This window comes from Capricornis sumatraensis, chromosome 10 (genome assembly GCF_032405125.1).
Source record: "Capricornis sumatraensis isolate serow.1 chromosome 10, serow.2, whole genome shotgun sequence".
Taxonomy (NCBI): Eukaryota; Metazoa; Chordata; class Mammalia; order Artiodactyla; family Bovidae; genus Capricornis; species Capricornis sumatraensis.
This window is the reverse complement of record NC_091078.1, coordinates 102,817,119-102,835,167: the sequence shown is the minus strand read 5'-3', so window position 1 is coordinate 102,835,167 and position 18,049 is coordinate 102,817,119. Positions and strand designations below refer to the sequence as shown.

Sequence of the window (18,049 nt, the reverse complement as noted above, 5' to 3'; positions counted from 1 at the left end):
AGAGACACCTCACAATCGAGGCTGCCCCCTTGGAAGCGGATGTGCCGCCGTGCAAGTCTGGCGGGTGGCCGGGCCGGTTCAGGGCAGGGGTTGCCGCGGGGACGTGGTCCACCCCAAGAGGGTGCACAGCCCTCGCTCAATCTGGCTCGTGCCCACAGCTCCTGCGCGGAGAGGGACGAGTGGCACAGCTGCGTGAGCCGGGCCCTCCCTGAGGACTACAAGGCCCAGGCGCTGGCCGCCTTCCAGCACAGCGTGGAGGTGAGCGGGCCTCCCTGGGCCCCTGCGAGGTCGAGCACCTCCTTCCATCAGGAGGGCACCGCTGGGTCCTCCCCGCGGCCCGGCTCAGGGCGGTCCCCGTGCAGCCCGGAGCCTGGCCCCTCTTCCCCCATTTCTTACCGAGGTCGGTGCCCTGGAGGCTGCGGGGTGGGGTGACTGTAGAGGAGTCCACCCCGCCCCTCCACACACACACACACCCCTACAGGAAGGGGCGCGCCGGCCCAGCTGGTCTCCTGACCCCGCTGCCCGCCTGACTCCGTTGCTCCAGATACGGGAGAGGCTGGGGGTCAGCCTGGGGGAGAGGCCCCCGACCCTCGTTCCCGTCTCGCACGTCATGATGTGCATGAACTGCGGCTGCGATTTCTCCCTCACCCTGAGGCGCCACCACTGCCACGCCTGCGGCAAGGTGAGGCACGGAGACGTGTGCGCGGGGCTGGGGACCGGGGGGCGTCCAGCAGCTGCTGCGGGTCGGGCCCAGGGTGGGGCGTGAAGTTAATTCACCTTTTACTGATGCCCTCCCAGCGGGGCTCCAAACCCCAGACCCGTTCCACTCCACCACCCTGCTCCCCGAAGGAAATTGTAGCGGATGGGGTTGTTGTCCCCGGAAGAAGAGTATCCTGTCTTGGTTAAGGGTGCAGGCTCATCAGAAAACAGAAAGCTTACGGCTTGGTGATAATAGTCAGCAAAACTGTGTTGTAGAGACATCCCTGGTGGTCCTCTGGCTAGGAGTCCATGCTCCTATGCAGAGGACAGGATACAGTCTCTGGTTAGGGAACTAGATCCCTGTGCAACTAAGACCTGGTGCAGCTAAATAAAAGCTAAACTGATTCATTTTAAAAAGCTATATTGTATATGTGGAAGCTGCCAAGAGAATAGATCTGTAAAGTTCTTAGCACAAGAAAAATAATTTGTAAACTATGTGTGGTGGTGGATGCTAGCTAGACATTGTGGTGATTTCACCATAGAGTCTCCCTTGATATCCATGGGAGACTGGTTCTAGGATCCTAGGATCCCCGTGGATACCAAAATGCAAGGACACTCATGTCCATTATTTAAAACAGTGTAACATCGGCATGTAACCTAAACGCATCGTCTACCACACTTTAGATCATCTCTAGATAGCTTATAATACCTAATGAAATAGAAGTGCTGGGTAAAAAGTGAAAGTTGCCCAGTCGTGTCTGACTCTTTTGCGATCCCATGGACTATAGATAGCCCGCCAGACTCGTCTGTCCATGGGATTCTCCAGGCAAGGAATCCTGGAGTGTGTAGCCTTTCCCTTCTCCAGGGGATCTTCCCAACCCAGGGATTGAACCCAGGTCTCCCACATTGCAGGCGGATTCTTTTCCAGCTGAGCTACAAATGCTGTGTAAATAGTTATAAATACAGTGTAAATTCCATGCAAATAGTTGGCAGCATGTTTTGCTTTTGAAACTTTGTGGAATTTTAAAAAATCTTTTCGATCCACCATTGGTTGAATCTGTGGATGTGGAACCCGCAGAAATGGAGAGCCAACTGTATTACATACATTGAATCACTGCATTGTATACCTGAAACTATTAACAATATAATGTTATATATCACTTCTATTGGGCTTCCCCGATGGCTCAGTGGATAAAGAATCCGCCTGCATGCAAGAGACAGGAGATGCGGGTTCCATCTCTGGGTCAGGAGGATCCCCTGGAGAAGGAAATGACAACCCACTCCAGTATTCTTGCCTGAAAAATCCCATGGACAGAGGAGCCTGATGGGCTGCAGTCCATGGGGTTGCAAAGAGTCGGACATGACTGAGAGACTTTCACTTTTCACACAGAACTTTTATTTTATTAGGTATTATAAGCAATTATAATATAGGTATATAATACTAGGTATTATAATATTATATTAGGTATTATAAGGTATTCAATATTATACTAGGTATCATATGCTACAGATATGATATTAGGTATTATAAGCTACAGTCCATGGGGTTGCAGAGACTTGGACATGACTGGGCACAAGCATAAGACAAGAAATCACTTCTGTCATTTTTTAATATATTATTTTGTAATTTTCTATAATTTTTTAAAAAGAAAAACAGATAAGGACCTGCAGAGGAGCATAATAACTCTGCTCAGAGCACGAGGCCCTTGAGGAGGTGGGGACGGGTCGGCAGAGGGGTCGGACATGGTCCTCTGCTTGGGCCGGGAGGGTGAGACCCTGTGACCCGCGGGCCCCCATCTCCCCCAGATCGTCTGCCGGAACTGCTCTCGGAACAAGTACCCTCTAAAGTACCTCAAAGACCGCATGGCCAAGGTGTGTGACGGCTGCTACGGGGAGCTGAAGAAGAGGGGCGGGGACGCCCCGGGCCTGATGAGAGGTACTGCGGACCACCCTCCGCTTCTTCCTCACGCGGCTTCTCCCAGCCGCTTTCTTGGGGGACTCCGGACGAAATGCTGCCCTCCAGGAGGAGACAGGGTTTAAACCCTGCTCTTGGGCACCTTCTCCCCCACCACTGGTTCTGTAGAAAATCCAGAGGTGCCCCCAGAGGAAGGGTTCCAGAGCAGCTGAGTCTGGGGCATGTTTCTGGGTCATGTATCTGGGATGTGTCTGGGTCATGTGTCTTTGTCACATGTCTGAGACACGTGTCTGGGTCCATGTGTCTGGGTGATGTGTCTGGGTCCATGTGTCTGGGACACGTGTCTGGGTCCATGTGTCTGGGACACGTGTCTGGGTCCATGTGTCTGGGACACGTGTCTGGGTCCACGTGTCTGGGTTCATGTGTCTGGTTGACATGTCTGTGTCCATGTGTCTGGGTGACGTGTCTGGGTCCATGTGTCTGGGTCACATGCCTGGGTGACATGTCTGGGTCCATGTGTCTGGGTGACGTGTCTGGGTCCATGTGTCTGGGACACGTGCCTGGGTGACGTGTCTGGGTCCATGTGTCTGGGTGATGTGTCTGGGACATGTGTCTGGATCTATGTGTCTGGGTGACGTGTCTGGGTCCATGTGTCTGGGTGATGTATCTGGGACATGTGTCTGGGTCCACGTGTCTGGGTGACGTGTCTGGGTCCACGTGTCTGGGACACGTGTCTGGGTGACGTGTCTGGGTCCATGTGTCTGGCACACGTGTGTGGGTTCATGTGTCTGGGTCACGTGTCTGGGTCCATGTGTCTGGGTCCATGTGCCTGGGTCACGTGTCTGGGTCCATGTGTCTGGGTCACGTGTCTGGGTCCATGTGTCTGGGACATGTGTCTGGGTGACGTGTCTGGGTCCATGTGTCTGGGTGATGTGTCTGGGACATGTGTCTGGATCTATGTGTCTGGGTGACGTGTCTGGGTCCACGTGCCTGGGTGACGTGTCTGGGTCCATGTGTCTGGGTGACGTGTCTGGGACATGTGTCTGGGTGACATGTCTGGGTCCATGTATCTGGGTGACGTGTCTGGGTCCATGTGTCTGGGACACGTCTGGGTCCACATGTCTGGGTCCATGTGTCTGGGTCACGCATCTGGGTTCATGTGTCTGGGACACGTGTCTGGGTCCATGTGTCTGGCACACGTGTGTGGGTTCATGTGTCTGCGTCACGTGTCTGGGTCCCTCTGGGTCATGTGTCTGGGTCCATGTGTCTGGGACACGTGTCTGGGTCACGTGTCTGGGTCCATGTGTCTGGGTCACGTGTCTGGGTCCATGTCTCTGGGACACGTGTCTGGGTGACGTGTCTGGGACATGGCATGCTGGGTCCGTGCGTCTCCGTGACGAGGCCAGTAGGCAGGCACTCACATTACTGCACAGTGGCCCTGTTTTCAGGCCTGGGTCCCCTGGGGCCCTCTTGGAATGAGGATGTCGAGATGGAGACCAGAGGCGTTGTAGTCAGAGAAGGGGGCTGAGGGTCCTCGGATAGCAAAGCTCGAGGTGGCTGAGAGGGCCTGTGAGCGCCTGTGCTCAGGGTCGGCTAGAGGGGGAGCAGGGTGGATCTTGGGCCTGAAACCAGAGACTCCCCTCGGTCACCCCACCCCAGGGCTGCCCGGGGCCTTGGAGAGGACCACCAGCCTCTGCAGACACGGGGAAGAGGGAATAGCCAGCACCGGGAAAGCCTGCCCCTACTCCAGCTCTGTGTTAGCAGGGGGGGCGCCCCTTCTCTCGGGTCACACGGAACCCCCACCCCATCCCACCCCTCGAGGCCGGGTGCCGTCTCGGGAGGGCCGGGAGCTCAGTTCTTGGAGGCGCCTGTGTCCCCCACTGTGGGCACAGATGCTCACCTCCCTCCCCGCGGCTTGTCTCGCTGCAGAGCGGCCCCTGAGCATGAGCTTCCCCCTCTCCTCCGCCCGCTTCTCGAGCAGCGCCTTCTCGTCCGTCTTCCACAGCATCAACCCCTCGGCCTTCAGGAAGCAGAGGAAAGTCCCGTCAGCCCTGACCGAGGTGAGGCGGGTATAGGGCTGCCTTCCTGGGGGCCAGGGGGATTTAGAATGTTTTGGGTCCTGAGACCCCCTGCCCTAGCCAGACCAGGCTCTTGAGGACACGTTAGAGAGCATCCTTCACGGGAGGCGTTCTGGCTCGTGCTCACAAAGGTCACCCTGAAGCACAGGCCGTCTCCTGGGTGTGACCGAGAAGACCCCCACCGGTGGCAGAGAACAGGTGCCCGAGTGGCTGTCAGAGGTGCGGGGAGACACGTCGCCCCCCCAGCCTTGACCCATCCCCAGACGCACACAGCGCTGCAGCACTTGGGTCTAAAACTGCTCGCCCTGGCTCAGCCCTCCCGAGTCTGGTCCCCTCAAACCGCATCCCTGTCTCATCCTGGGGATCCCATACAGGCTCAGGCGGTGAGCCTCCTCAAGGCCGTAGGACTCTTTCCAGGAAACCTCAGAATTAGCCCAACTCAATTCCTTTCTGCAGACAGAACCAGATTATTGACTGTATTCTAATCATAGCCACAAACGAATGTGTGCCTGCGAATATACAAGCTGTCAAAAGAAGAGTGAGCAGCTGTTACCAAGTATTTTTAAATATTCATTATTGACTAGCAGGTGGCAAGGGTTCAAAAAGTGTTAGGGATGAAAATTTTAAGTGAGTATGGTTCTATCCGTTAGCTTAATTCCTTTTGCATCTTAAAAATCTTGGAAGTTAACACTTACGTGATAACAATTTTTTCAAAAACACAAGAATGTGTGATGAGAACTGAGTTTCTCTCTCTCCCTCACCAGATTCCTTCAGTCCCACCCCTCAAAGTTAACTGCCATCAGATTTCTTACGGATCCTTCCAGAAATGTTTATGCATATACATAATTAAGATAGACAATCCTTTTTTTAACTCAAAAGATGATACTCTGAAGCTTCCATACATTTCTTTCACTTAATCTATCTTTGATATAATTTCACATTAGCTTGTCCATATAAATTTCATACTTCTTACACTGTATGGCTGTCTCGTCATCCATTAACTAGTCCCCTCCCACAGATTGAGAAAAGACCACCCCCTCACTCCCACAGTCCTTCCAACAGGAGCTGAACTCACGGAACCTGAGTGTGCCATGGGTACAGAGTTTGAGAACCAGTGTCCTCACCTTTCAGGCATCAGGCCACTGTGATCCAGGTGCCGTGTGGACCTGCCCTGAGCCATGTTGGCAGGTTTTGCCCAAAGCAGCAATCTTTTTGTTACTCAACAAGGACTATACGGTGGGCTCGGCAGCAGCCCCAGGAGCAATGTGCCCCCACCTCCTGCCACCCTCTCGAGCCCCGGGAGCCCCACCCCGGCAGTGAGACCTGCTTCCCAGGGGACGGTCTGCTGGAGCGCTGTCCCAGGAGCATCTGATGGGGGCAGATCGCAGACTCTGGGAGCTGCTCCGGCAGGTCAGCTGTGGGGAGAGGAGGCCTGTCCAAGTTAGGTGGGGTCCTGGGGACCCAAGAGGGGCAAGTTCCTTGCCCAGTACTTCTCAAAACACCTGGCTGGTTGTAGCTTCCTCTCCCTACACTGGAGTTCCTTGACCTTGAGAACATTTGCCGAGAGCTCTTGAGTTCTCGCCCTCTCTTCAGCTAAGTCAGGATTTCATCTTTGGTAGATCCAGCCCCCCAAATCTTCTAGGCTTGTTTCCCCACCTATGAACTGAGAAAGTCAGGTGAAATTATTTTGTAACCTGGTCTTCTTGCTCTCGTATTAAGGTGAATGTTTATGGAGCACTTGACTGTGGGTCAGGCACTGTACCTGACTGGTACCTGTCTGACGTACTTTGATTCCAGTTTTAACTAGTCAGGACACTGAGACGTACAGGAAGTAAGTGGTCTCACCTCACCCCTCTAGTGGCTGCTAGAGTCTATGTTGGAACCTGAGATGGGTCTTACTCCAGGCCTGTAATCTCAGCCCCTGTGAGAGGCTTGTTCAAAAGACCACACCATTGCTACTTCTAAAAGAAAGAAAGGGAAGTTGCTCAGTCGTGTCCCACTCTTTGTGACCCCATAAGACTGTAGCCTGCCAGGCTCCTCCGACCGTGGGATTCTCCAGACAAGACTACTGGAGTGGGTGGCCATTTCCTTCTCTAGGGGATCTTCCCAACCCAGACATCGAACTCGGGCCTCCCACATTGCAGGCAGATGGGAAGCCCCTCCCTTCCCTGCAGCCACCAGGGAAGCCCCAATTCTACTAAGAGGCGTTAACAAACTCATTAGTCAGGAGATCATATAACCTTTTAGGGAAACAATTAAAAAAAAGAAAGGATCCCCACTTAAATGTGAGAAAAAAGTAAGCTGAAAAGCATAGGAACCAATTTTATGAGGAAGAAACTTTCACCCAGATAGATCCCTGCAGCTTGGAGATTTGGGGTCTTGAGGGGCTGAGAGGAGGGAACCAGGAATCCGGCTCACCGCCAGAGGGCAGCACTCCTGCAGGCAGGTTTCGACGCGCGGCTCCCGGGTCCCTGCGGTCAATCCTGTCTCTCCGACACGGCCCTGTGGCCGATGCGCCGCGAGGCCACCCGAGCGCCCCGACTGCAGAGCGGCACGAAGGCCGCGCCGGCCGGTTGGCGGTGACATTCAGGCTCCGTCGGAACCGTGTCCACCCCCGGCGCCTTGACCGCCCCGCTTGCTTCCCTCCGCCAGGTGGCCGCCTCCGGAGAGGGCTCCGCCATCAGCGGCTACCTCAGCCGGTGTAAGAAGGGCAAGCGGCACTGGAAGAAGCTCTGGTTCGTCATCAAAGGCAAAGTGCTGTACACCTACGCGGCCCGTGAGGTAGCGTGGTCCCCGCCTTCTCTCCTCTCCTGTCGGGGCCGGGGGGGGGGCGGCAAGCCTCGCCTCGCCCCGGCCGTGCGGGGCCTGCGGCTGCGCCCGCCCGGTGCCACGTCGGGCTGGCCTTCCCTGCGGGGCGCCACGCCGGCGCACGGCCGCCTCTCAGCTCCCAGGAGCCGGCCGCTGCCTTGTGGGCCCGGGCGGCGCGGCGGCGGGGCCGGTGCCGCGAGGCCTTGGCACGTGCCCGGGGCGGGCGGGGGGCAGCAGTGCAGGGCGCTGCCGGAAAGAGCGCCTTTCTGCCCTCCGCTTCCGTTGTTGGGGCCGGAACCGAAGAGCGTGTCTGTGCGTCGGTCAGGGAACCGTATTGCCTCGGGCGGGGCAGCTCTTCTGCTAAAGAAGCCTGACCTTCACGTGCATCACAACACCTTAGACTTTGATCTGCTGAGATACAGCGGGGAGAGGGCCCTGGTGCAGCCTGCTTCTGCAGGAGAGGTGTGAGCGTGGCTGCGCGGCAGGGGGCGCTCTGGTCCTGGCGCGGGCTGAACCCGTGGGATAAGGAGAAACATTTACCAGCTCCAGGCCCCACCGTCTATCTGATGGTTTCCGCAGGCGAAATCTGATTTGAAAAACGGCCCTAAATGCATTCTCCCTACCTGTAGAGGGTGGGTGCTTCACCCACGGGGATGAGCACACCATCACAGGGCGGGCCCTTCTCCCCTGACCACGGGTGCTGGCGACCGGGCAGAAGGCACGGCCCCCTTGGGGGCATGAAGCTCCCCTCCCGAGGGCCCTGCAGCTGTGGCGGTTCCTGACCCACAGAGGGGACCCCTGTGGGCATGTGTGAACTACGCCCTCCCCGAGGCGGGGTGGCCTCTGAAACCTGGGTTCTGAGAGAACTGAGTGGACACTTTGTGAGACTTCACAGCAGCGCTTTTGAGGGGGTGCACAGGGGTGTGTTGTGGGTCCCCGAGGTGTGGAGAGCACCCCGCTGTGCTGAGAGCAGGCCCTTCCTCCACAGAGCATCTCGTGGAAAACAGTTGGGGAATAAAAGCTATTGACAGTTAACCAGCCATCAGAGTGTGGATCCTATCTTGAGAGTGGAAAAGCCAGAGGCTCTATGTCCTGAGCGACGGTTGTCGTGGAAGTGACAGCCTGGGTTGGTTTTCAAAGATGGATTTCAGGATGCTTCCAAAGCCACTTCTTCAGAGAGAGGAACTTGTATAGTTGCTCAATAAGCCTAAACCAGTGACAGGGCCAAGCTTTCAAATTCCATCAAAAGGAGATTTGGTAAAGAGGATGGGCAGATTTCACTGTCTCTACTGCCATGCCACCTCCATCATGTACCCTGAGGTAACCCAAAGCTGATGTAACTTGCTACTCAGTATCACCCCTGGGAGAGAGTGCTTGTCAGGTATATATAGGAATCTTTTACATTTTTTCCCAATATTTTATTATGTAGTTAATATATTGTTATTACAAAAAATTTCAAACATAAAGAAACGTTGAAGGAATTTTGATTATACAGTCAACATTTTACCGTACTTAATCAAGTATCTATTACTCTCTCGTCCATTTTTCTTTTTGATGCTTTTCAAGTATAATTCACCCTGAAAAGTGAAAGTGAAAGCCACTCAGTGAAAGTGAAAGTCACTCATTCCTGTCCGACTGTTCACGACCCAGGCCAGAATACTGGAGTGGGTAGCTGTTCTCTTCTCCAGGGGATCTTCCCAACCCAGGAATCAAACTGGGGTCTCCTGCATTGCAGGCGGATTCTTTACCAACTGAGCTAATTCTCCCTAAGAGTTCAATATTTGTGTTTTCTTTTCTTTTGAAGTACAACTTAGATATGATGAAGTACACCAATCTTGGTACTATTTGTTGAGTTTCGACTAATGCATACCCCTGTAAATCCTCACCTCATCCCCATCCCCAGAGGCAACACACTGGGTTTTATTTTTTTCCTACCATATATTAGTTTTATCTTTTAGATCTTCAGGTCAGTGGAATCATGGATGGCTTTTTCCCCTCAACGCGATGTCTTTGAGTCATCCGTATTGTTGCATACAGTTGGCCATGCCCTTTTATGGCTGAGTAGTGTTCCATTTTGTGAATATACCTCTTTGTTTATCCATTCACCAGTTGAAGGACATTTGAGTTGTTTCCAATTTGAGGTGATTATGAATAAAGCCAGTTTAAACTTTTGCATACAGGTTTTTCTGTGAAAATAGGTTTTTATTTTGCCTTGGGTGAATACCTAGGAATGGAATTTCTGGATCACAGAATGATATACATATGGTCTTTCAGAATTTACCAGGTAGTTTTCCAAAATGGTGTGGCATTTTACAGTCTCTGCAACAATGCAGGTAAATTTGGGAGTTCTGTTTGCTCCACGTTTGTTAGCACTTGGTATTGCCAGTCTTTAATTTTAGCCATTCTGGTGAAAGGGTAGTAGTATCTTAATGTGGTTTTAATTCTTGACAGTAAGCCTTGTGTAAGTCCTCCAGCTTTGTTCTTTTTAAAGGTGGTTTGGGGTCTTTCGTGTTTCCATATAAATGTGTCAATTTCAATAAAAATGTCTGTTAAGATTATGACAGGGATTATTGAATCTATATATCAATCCGGGGAGAATTAACATCATAGCCATATTGAATCTTCCAATCCATGAATAATTCATTTATTTAATTCTTTAAATTCTGCATTTAATGTTTATACTTTTTAGTATAGAGATTTTTTATACTTCTCTCATTTCTGTTACCTTTATTCCTAAGTATTTTATTTTTGGATGCAGTTTTGAATGGAGTTTATTTTCTAGTATTCACTGATGGTACAAAAATATTTTTAAAAAACAACAGTTAATTATCCTGTGCTATCGCTAAATTCGTTATTAGTTCTGGTAGTTGTTTGTAATCAAACATATCCTTTTTAAGCATAGGTAGTTTTGCTTCTTCTTTTCTGATCTTGATGTCTTTTATTTCTTTTTCTTGCCTTAATGCAATGGCTAGCATCTCCAGTGCAGTGTTGAATTTAATTGGTAACGGGCAGTGTCCTCTTGCTTTGTCTCAGTCTTAGGGGGAAAGCATTAAGTATTTCGCTATTGAGTATGATGTTATTGGTGGGTATTTTGTAGATACCCTTTGTCAGATTAAGGAAGCTCCCTTCTGTTTATTTATTGGCTGCACTGAGTCTTTGTTGGTGCACGAGGGCTCTCTCCATTTGCAGTGAGCAGGGGCTACTCTTCTTTGCAGTGAGCTGGATTCCATGGCTTCTCTTGATGCAGAGCCCAGGCTCTGGGGCTGCAGCCTCAATAGTTGTAGCACATGGGTATAGCTGCTCTGTGGCACGTGGAATCTTCCTGAAGCAGGGATCAGAGCCATGTCCCCTGCATTGGCAGATGGATTCTTATCCACTGTACCACCGGGAAGACCCAGGAAGTTCCCGTCTATTCCCTAGTTTGCTAAGAGTTTTTATCATGAGTGGATGTTGAATTTTGTCAAATGTTTTTTTCTGATTCAGTGGTCTTAGAAAGTTGATTGGCTTTTATACACAAATTTAACTCCTCCTTCTCTCCCACAGTCATTCTAAATCTCTGTTCATGATCTCATTAAATTGTGTTCTTTATGAACATGTATTTGTGCATAAATATGGATGTGTTTATTATAAAAAGTTCTTTATCTACATATAAGAAGCTCTTTCTTTTTCCACCGAGCTCCATGATTTTAAGCCCGGACGCCCTGAGTGCTCCATACTGAAGCACTGTGAAAGAGACCATGGGGAGCTGAGCAGAGAGTACATTAACAGGGGTAATGACAGTGGAAAATCTGAGTCGCTGACACACCGAATCCGTGGAAGGAATGCGCAGTTTTAGGTGTTCGTGAGTTCCAGTGCTGGCCCTGCCCCTTCCAAGCTGTGTGATCTTGGGGCATTATTTACCTTCCCTGAGCCTCAGTTTCTTCTTAGCATGGGGGTGACACCTTTCATGAAGATTAAACAAGATAATGTGGAAGTCCCAGGACTCTGTAAACACTGTCGCAGAGTGTTAAGTCTCTTCTCCTCCTCGTGACTGGTGCTGGCAAGAAGTAGGGGTGAAGAGCGTTGGATGCTCAGCTGCTGATGGGCGTCTTGCCGTGTTTAACATCCGTTTCCCCTCTGCCTCTCCACAGGACACAGTGGCCTTGGAGAGTATGCCCCTGCTTGGCTTCACCGTTGCGCCAGGCAAGGAGGAGGGCAGCAGCGAAGCCAGCCCTACGTTTCATCTTTACCACAAGAAAACTCTATTTTATAGCTTCAAAGCTGAGGATAGCAGTTCGGCTCAGAGGTACCCAAATAACTAGTCCCGCGTTCCCCCCTCTTCTCTCTCAGAAGGGAGCCAGCTGCCACCCTGGGCTTTGGCTTCTGTTCTTCTCCGGCCCTCCTGTCCTGTCAGGTTCCCTTGGGCCACAGCAGAGGAGCAGGCTGAAGTTCCCAGGCGGACCTCAGATGGACTGGGGGTGGGGTTCCGGACCACGCAGTGCAGCGTGCGCGGCAATCCAGGGAGTCCCGAGCTCTTTGGTTTCCCAGCGCATACACAAGCGCGGTTCATCCTGTAGTCTTAACTGTGCAGTCGCGTCATGTTTACAAAAGTGTTCATTCCTTCACTGGAAAATGCTTTCTTGCTAAAAGTACTAACCCTCATCTGGGCCTTTTAAGAAGTCATAATCTTTTTGTGGTAGTAACATCAAAGACCAGTGGTCACAGACCACCACAACAAATCGACTAACAACGGAGAAGTCTGAAATACGGTGAGAACTGCCAAAATGGGCTGCAGAGACACACAGTGAGCAAACACTGCTGGGAAAATGGTGCTGCTTGCTAGACTTGCTGGACACAGGGTTTCCACAAACCTTCAAATGTAGAGAAAACACTGTCTCTGAGCACAGCGGGGTCTGCCTGCATTATGACTCATCCATACGGGCGTGCCTTGATTCAGCAACTGCACTGCACTGCGGGCCTTTTGCTAAATGCGAGGGAAACACACAGAATAGGGCTGGGTCGCTCACCTTGGGTTAATGCCGCTGTTGTCTCATCACTCTTGGGTTCCGTGACCAGAGTTCCAGGCAGAACCGAGTGTCTCCTCACTTCTATGTTGCAGGTGGATCGAGGCCATGGAAGATGCGAGTGTATTATAGCAGTCACCCAGCATGTGGACTCAGAGGACACTCCTAGGTTGATGTGTGGACTCTTCCAGAAGCCAGCCCGTGTCTCCACCCATCCGGACACACAGCTGGATTCAGCACGGGGCCTGGCCTTCTTGGCTGTCACCCCCTCTCTCGCACCTCCACAAGTGGACCCCTTAAGGGATATTTATGGACCTTTTCTGTCTTCGTGTTCTCCACCCTCCCCACTCCAGCGTAAACTATTTCCCTTTCCAGTAGTGCGTTAAAATTTAGTAACATGAAGACGTGGAAACCAGTAGGGAAGTACGTTGTAGAACTGCAGGCTTCTTAGTAGAAACAAGCTGTTACAGTTTTTTTTTTTACTCCTGGTAAACATGATCGCCTTTTATGTCATTGATGTCGGTGCCTCAGGTGAAATGACAACCAACCAGTAAATAACAGCTACTCTCATCAAAAAGCACTTTATTGTTTTACTGAGCAGCAACCTCCGGTTTGATTTTTTTTTCCCCCCAAGGGACTTCCGTAAGTCAGTGGTAGATGGAGTCCTGTGGACTAATTTGCCACCAGCACTGGCTGTGGGGCACCAGCAGGTAACACCGGGAGGGTCCCCCTGGCCTTGGAGGGCGCAGGGCCAGGCAGCCCCGGAGCAGAAGGACTGTCTCCTCCAAGCGAGCACTCACCCTGCAGACCGTCGCGGCTTCCGAAAGGAGGAAACTGCCTCCTCCCTAAGGCGGTCCTGACACCTCACCAGTGCTGGAAACTCGGCTGCTGGCAGACCCAGCCCTCACCCTGGAGGCCACTGCAGACCCTCCCGAGAGACGGGGTCTGCTTTAATTTATTGCGTGCCTTCCTGAGTTTACCCCGCACAGGCCGACAGTGATGTGATTGTGAGAACTGTCCTTGTTTTCGACATCATGGTCCTTCTGCTGTATTCCTGAAGCCTTGAAAGAGGAAAGGAGAGAAGACAAGACGCGATGGGAAGGTGAATTCGTGGTGGTGGCCAGTGGCTCTGGACACAGTTGAGGGAGCCTGGAATTGTGGCCTGATGCCCTGTGGGCGCCTGGGGCTTGGTCCCTTCCCGCTGATGACTGCTGCTCATGATGCTGGACGTGTTTTCACATAAAGCAGAGTGGCGGGGGGCCTCCTTGTTACTCTCATCAAAATAAAGAGCAATCATATCATTTTCTGATGTCTTGTCCCCACCTTCCTGTTGCCCTGTTCTCTAAAAAAAAAAAAAAAAAGGCAGTTGCTAACCAACGTTTTATGAAAAGCACCGTCTCCGGGAATTAGCTTACATTAAATATTTTCAGGGGAATTTTTTTTTTCTAGTTTGCAGTTCTTTAAAAATGTTTGGTTAAACATTTTGAGGACCCAGACTAAGTGATGAGAGAGGTCTTCTTGTTAATTTTTGATGGAATCATTTTCACCATCAGGCATACTGAGATGGGCCTTCTAGATTCTTCGAGCCTTTAAAAAGCACAGCAGGGGACTTCCCTGGTGGTCTAGTCGCTAAGGCTCCACACTTTCAATCCAGGGGCCTGGGTTCATCCCAGGTCAGGGAACCAGATCCCATATGTTGCAACTAAGAGTTTGAATGCCACACCTTCAGGCTGCAGTGAAGCTCTAAGGTCCTGCCTGTACAGCTAAGACCTAGTACAGCCAAATAAATAAATAATTTTTTAAAATTTTTAATTAAATTTTTTAATTTATATTTAATTAATAGGTATATATTTTTTAAGTGCAGCAGGACTTCAGAGAGGAAGTGGGCACTTCCCCAGCCTGCCTGTACTGCGACCCATTGTCAGTTTCTGAGCTCCAGGGAGAATTATGTGTCCGGAAGTCCCTTGAAGATTTCTTCCCCCGAGTAACATCCTATTTCTGATACTCTGTAAAGGAGCTGTGACAGGGCTATTTATTGCCCCTGATAGAAACCCCGGTTGTAGATAGAACACACTGGATGGGTCTTGTAAAAGGAGGGAGCCACAGAGGTCTTCCACAGCTCCTGTGTGGCGGGGCCACGACCCACCTGGTTACCTGGGCGCCTTGTTTTCTCCTGTGCTCCCCCTGGTTCTCGGTGGACTCATTTCATCCGATTTCTACTGGCCCACTTTGCTCGTTGTCCCTCACCCGCCCCTTTCTCTGTCCGACTTGTCTTACGTGTTCACGTCACGGTCTGTCCGCTGGGTGAGCCCGGAGTAACTCCGGGGAAGCCGCCCACCTGGCTGATGGCGCTGCTTCTCCCTGGCCCGGGAGGCTGGAGGAGCAGCCACCCACGGCCCCACAACTTACTGCTTTTCCGCCTCCCCCCCGGGGGTGCTGGGCAGCGCCTCCTGCATGTCCCTAGCAGAGTGCATTTCTAGGGAGGACGCTGTGCTGTGGCTCAGGAACCAGCAGCTCGGAGCCCCCAGAGACCCTCCTGGCTCCCCAGAGTGTTCAGCGCACACCAGCTGTTTGTCAAAGCGGACCGCAGGCCCCGGCCCTGGAAGGCAGGTAGCACTCCCTTTAACTGCGGTGGTTTCACAGCTTTCCTGAGACTGGGTGCATCTCTCGAGCCTGGACGGGGCCTCATCGGCAGGAAGAAGTGTGATTGTGGTCACCGACACAGCACACACGTGCACACGGGAGTGTCTGGGGACGGTGTTTGAGGTCCTGGGTCCCCTTAATGAAGCTTCTGGGTGTCAGAAATCCGCTGAGTTGTTCTTCTCAGGCTGACAGACTCCCCTGGACACAGCCTGGGCCGGGGAGGCATGGGGGCTGACGCCAAGGTGGTGTCGGTGCGTGCGCGTCAGGGCTAAAGTGTGCAGCTCGGAGCCCTTTCTCCGTCTAGTCCAACCTCTCGTTTGATTGATAACGGAGATGGCGTCGCTGAACAGCGAGGCTGTAAATCGGGATGAGGCCACCTGGGCTGGGAGTGCTAGGAGCAGATGGAGCCCAGCTTGCTTTCTGCCTTGGAACAAAGTCAACAACATTCTGGAAGATTCTTCCATTCATGGCTTCAGCCTGGGGTATGCGGTCTCTGTGAGCAGGGAGGCTTCCATGCTTCCACGTGTTAACTGTCAGTTGAGGGGACAATTGTGTCCACACTGAGATGTCTGTTTTTCAATAGCAAGGAAAAGGAAACTAACCTCACGCTGCGTTAGACAGCTAGGAGATCAGCTCAACCAGAGGCAGGAAAGCAGGGTGGCTTCAGGGCTGGACAGTGACTCCCAAGCCCCAGACTCTTTGGGTTTCTCTGACCTACTGTCCATTGTAAGCTTGATTTCAAGGCTGGTTCCCAAGAGACTGACCGCTGACTGCCCCCAGTGGTGGGGGCTGTAGCTTTTTCTTAGAAGCACTGAGCGGGCCCTGCACACGGCTGCCGGACCACGTTTAGTGAGCTGGTCACTGTGAAGGGCACCAAGGTGACCCGCATAGACCAGTCAGCTGGGGGAAAAGGAGTGGGGTGGGCCGGTTGCTGGGGACTCACCCCCAGGGGCCACTCTCTGGAACCACATCTTTTGAGAAGAAGACTGTGGTTTGGATTAGTGTAGTGCAAGGGCTGTGCCTTGCTGTGAATTTGGGGTGTGTTTGGTGGGAGAGTAACTTACATAAGCGTTATTGGGGCCTCTGTTACATATATTGCTATTACTTTGTCCAAGGTAAGGAGCAGCAGCTGCGCTTTGCTGGAACAGCCGTGAAGAGATACTCCACGCCCAAGGTAAGAGAAACCCAACTAAGATGGTACGTGTTGCAAGAGGGCATCAGAGGGTAGACACACTGAAACCATACTCACAGAAAACTAGTCAATCTAATCACACTAGGACCACAGCCTTGTCTAACTCAGTAAAACTAAGCCATGCCTGCGGGGCAACCCAAGATGGGCGGGTCATGGTGGAGAGGTCTGACAGAATGTGGTCCACTGGAGAAGGGAATGGCAAGCCACTTGAGTATTCTTGTCTTGAGAACCCCATGAACAGTATGAAAAGGCAAAATGATAGGATACTGAAAGACGAAATCCCCAGGTCAGTAGGTACCCAACACGCTACTGGAGATCAGTGGAGAAATAACTCCAGAAAGAATGAAGGGATGGAGCCAAAGCAAAAACTACCCAGCTTTGGATGTGACTGGTGATAGAAGCAAGGTCCAATGCTGTAAAGAGCAATATTGCATAGGAACCTGGAATGTCAGGTCCATGAATCAAGGCAAACTGGAAGTGGTCAAACAGGAGATGGCAAGAGTGAACGTCGACATTCTAGGAATCAGCAAACTAAAATGGACTGGAATGGGTGAATTTAACTCAGATGACCGTTACATCTACCACTGCGGGCAGGAATCTCTCAGAAGAAATGGAGTAGCCATCATGGTCAACAAAAGAGTCTGAAATGCAGTACTTGGATGCAGTCTCAAAAATGACAGAATGATCCCTGTTCGTTTCCAAGGCAAACCATTCAATATCACAGTAATCCAAGTCTACGCCCCAACCAGTAACGCTGAAGAAGCTGAAGGTGAACGGTTCTATGAAGACCTACAAGACCTTTTAGAACTAACACCCAAAAAAGATGTCCTTTTCATTATAGGGGACTGGAAAGCAAAAGTAGGAAGTCAAGAAACACCTGGAGTAACAGGCAAATTTGGCCTTGGAATGCAGAATGAAGCAGGGCAAAGACTAACAGAGTTTTGCCAAGAAAATGCACTGGTCACAGCAAACACCTTCTTCCAACAACACAAGAGAAGTCTCTACACATGGACATCACCAGATGGTCAACACCGAAATCAGATTGATTATATTCTTTGCAGCCAAAGATGGAGAAGCTCTATACAGTCAACAAAAACAAGACCGGGAGCTGACTGCGGCTCAGATCATGAACTCCTTATTACCAAATTCAGACTTAAATTGAAGAAAGTAGGGAAAACCGGTAGACCATTCAGGTATGACCTAAATCAAATCCCTTATGATTATACAGTGGAAGTGAGAAATAGATTTAAGGGTCTAGATCTGATAGATAGAGTGCCTGATGAACTATGGACTGAGGTTTGTGACATTGTACAGGAGACAGGGATCAAGACCATCCCCATGGAAAAGAAATGCAAAAAAGCAAAATGGCTTTCTGGGGAGGCCTTACAAATAGCTGTGAAAAGACGAGAGGCAAAAAGCAAAGGAGAAAAGGAAAGATATAAACATCTGCAGATATAAACAAATGCAGAGTTCCAATAGCAGGAAGAGATAAGAAAGCCGCCTTCAGTGATCAATGCAAAGAAATAGAGGACAAGAACAGAACGGGAAAGACTAGAGATCTCTTCAAGAAAATTAGAGATACCAAGGGAACATTTCATGCAAAGATGGGCTCAATAAAGGACAGAAATGGTATGGACCTAACAGAACCAGAAGATATTAAGAAGAGGTGGCAAGAATACACAGAAGTGTACAAAAAAGATCTTCACGACCC

General features: G+C 51.2%; 1 protein-coding gene across 1 annotated transcript in view; it reads left to right on the top strand.

Moving 5' to 3' along the window:
* The window catches only part of FGD5 (FYVE, RhoGEF and PH domain containing 5), a 119,308-nt gene extending 105,565 nt beyond the window's left edge, over positions 1 to 13,743 (top strand). Inside the window, exons 15-21 of the mRNA XM_068981912.1 lie at positions 159 to 258; positions 545 to 682; positions 2,506 to 2,635; positions 4,544 to 4,674; positions 7,345 to 7,473; positions 11,631 to 11,785; positions 12,599 to 13,743. Coding sequence (XP_068838013.1) covers positions 159 to 258; positions 545 to 682; positions 2,506 to 2,635; positions 4,544 to 4,674; positions 7,345 to 7,473; positions 11,631 to 11,785; positions 12,599 to 12,635 — 820 coding nt within the window. The 3' untranslated portion in view covers positions 12,636 to 13,743. The remainder of the gene's footprint in view (positions 1 to 158; positions 259 to 544; positions 683 to 2,505; positions 2,636 to 4,543; positions 4,675 to 7,344; positions 7,474 to 11,630; positions 11,786 to 12,598) is intronic.
* The last annotated feature ends 4,306 nt before the right edge of the window (positions 13,744 to 18,049 follow it).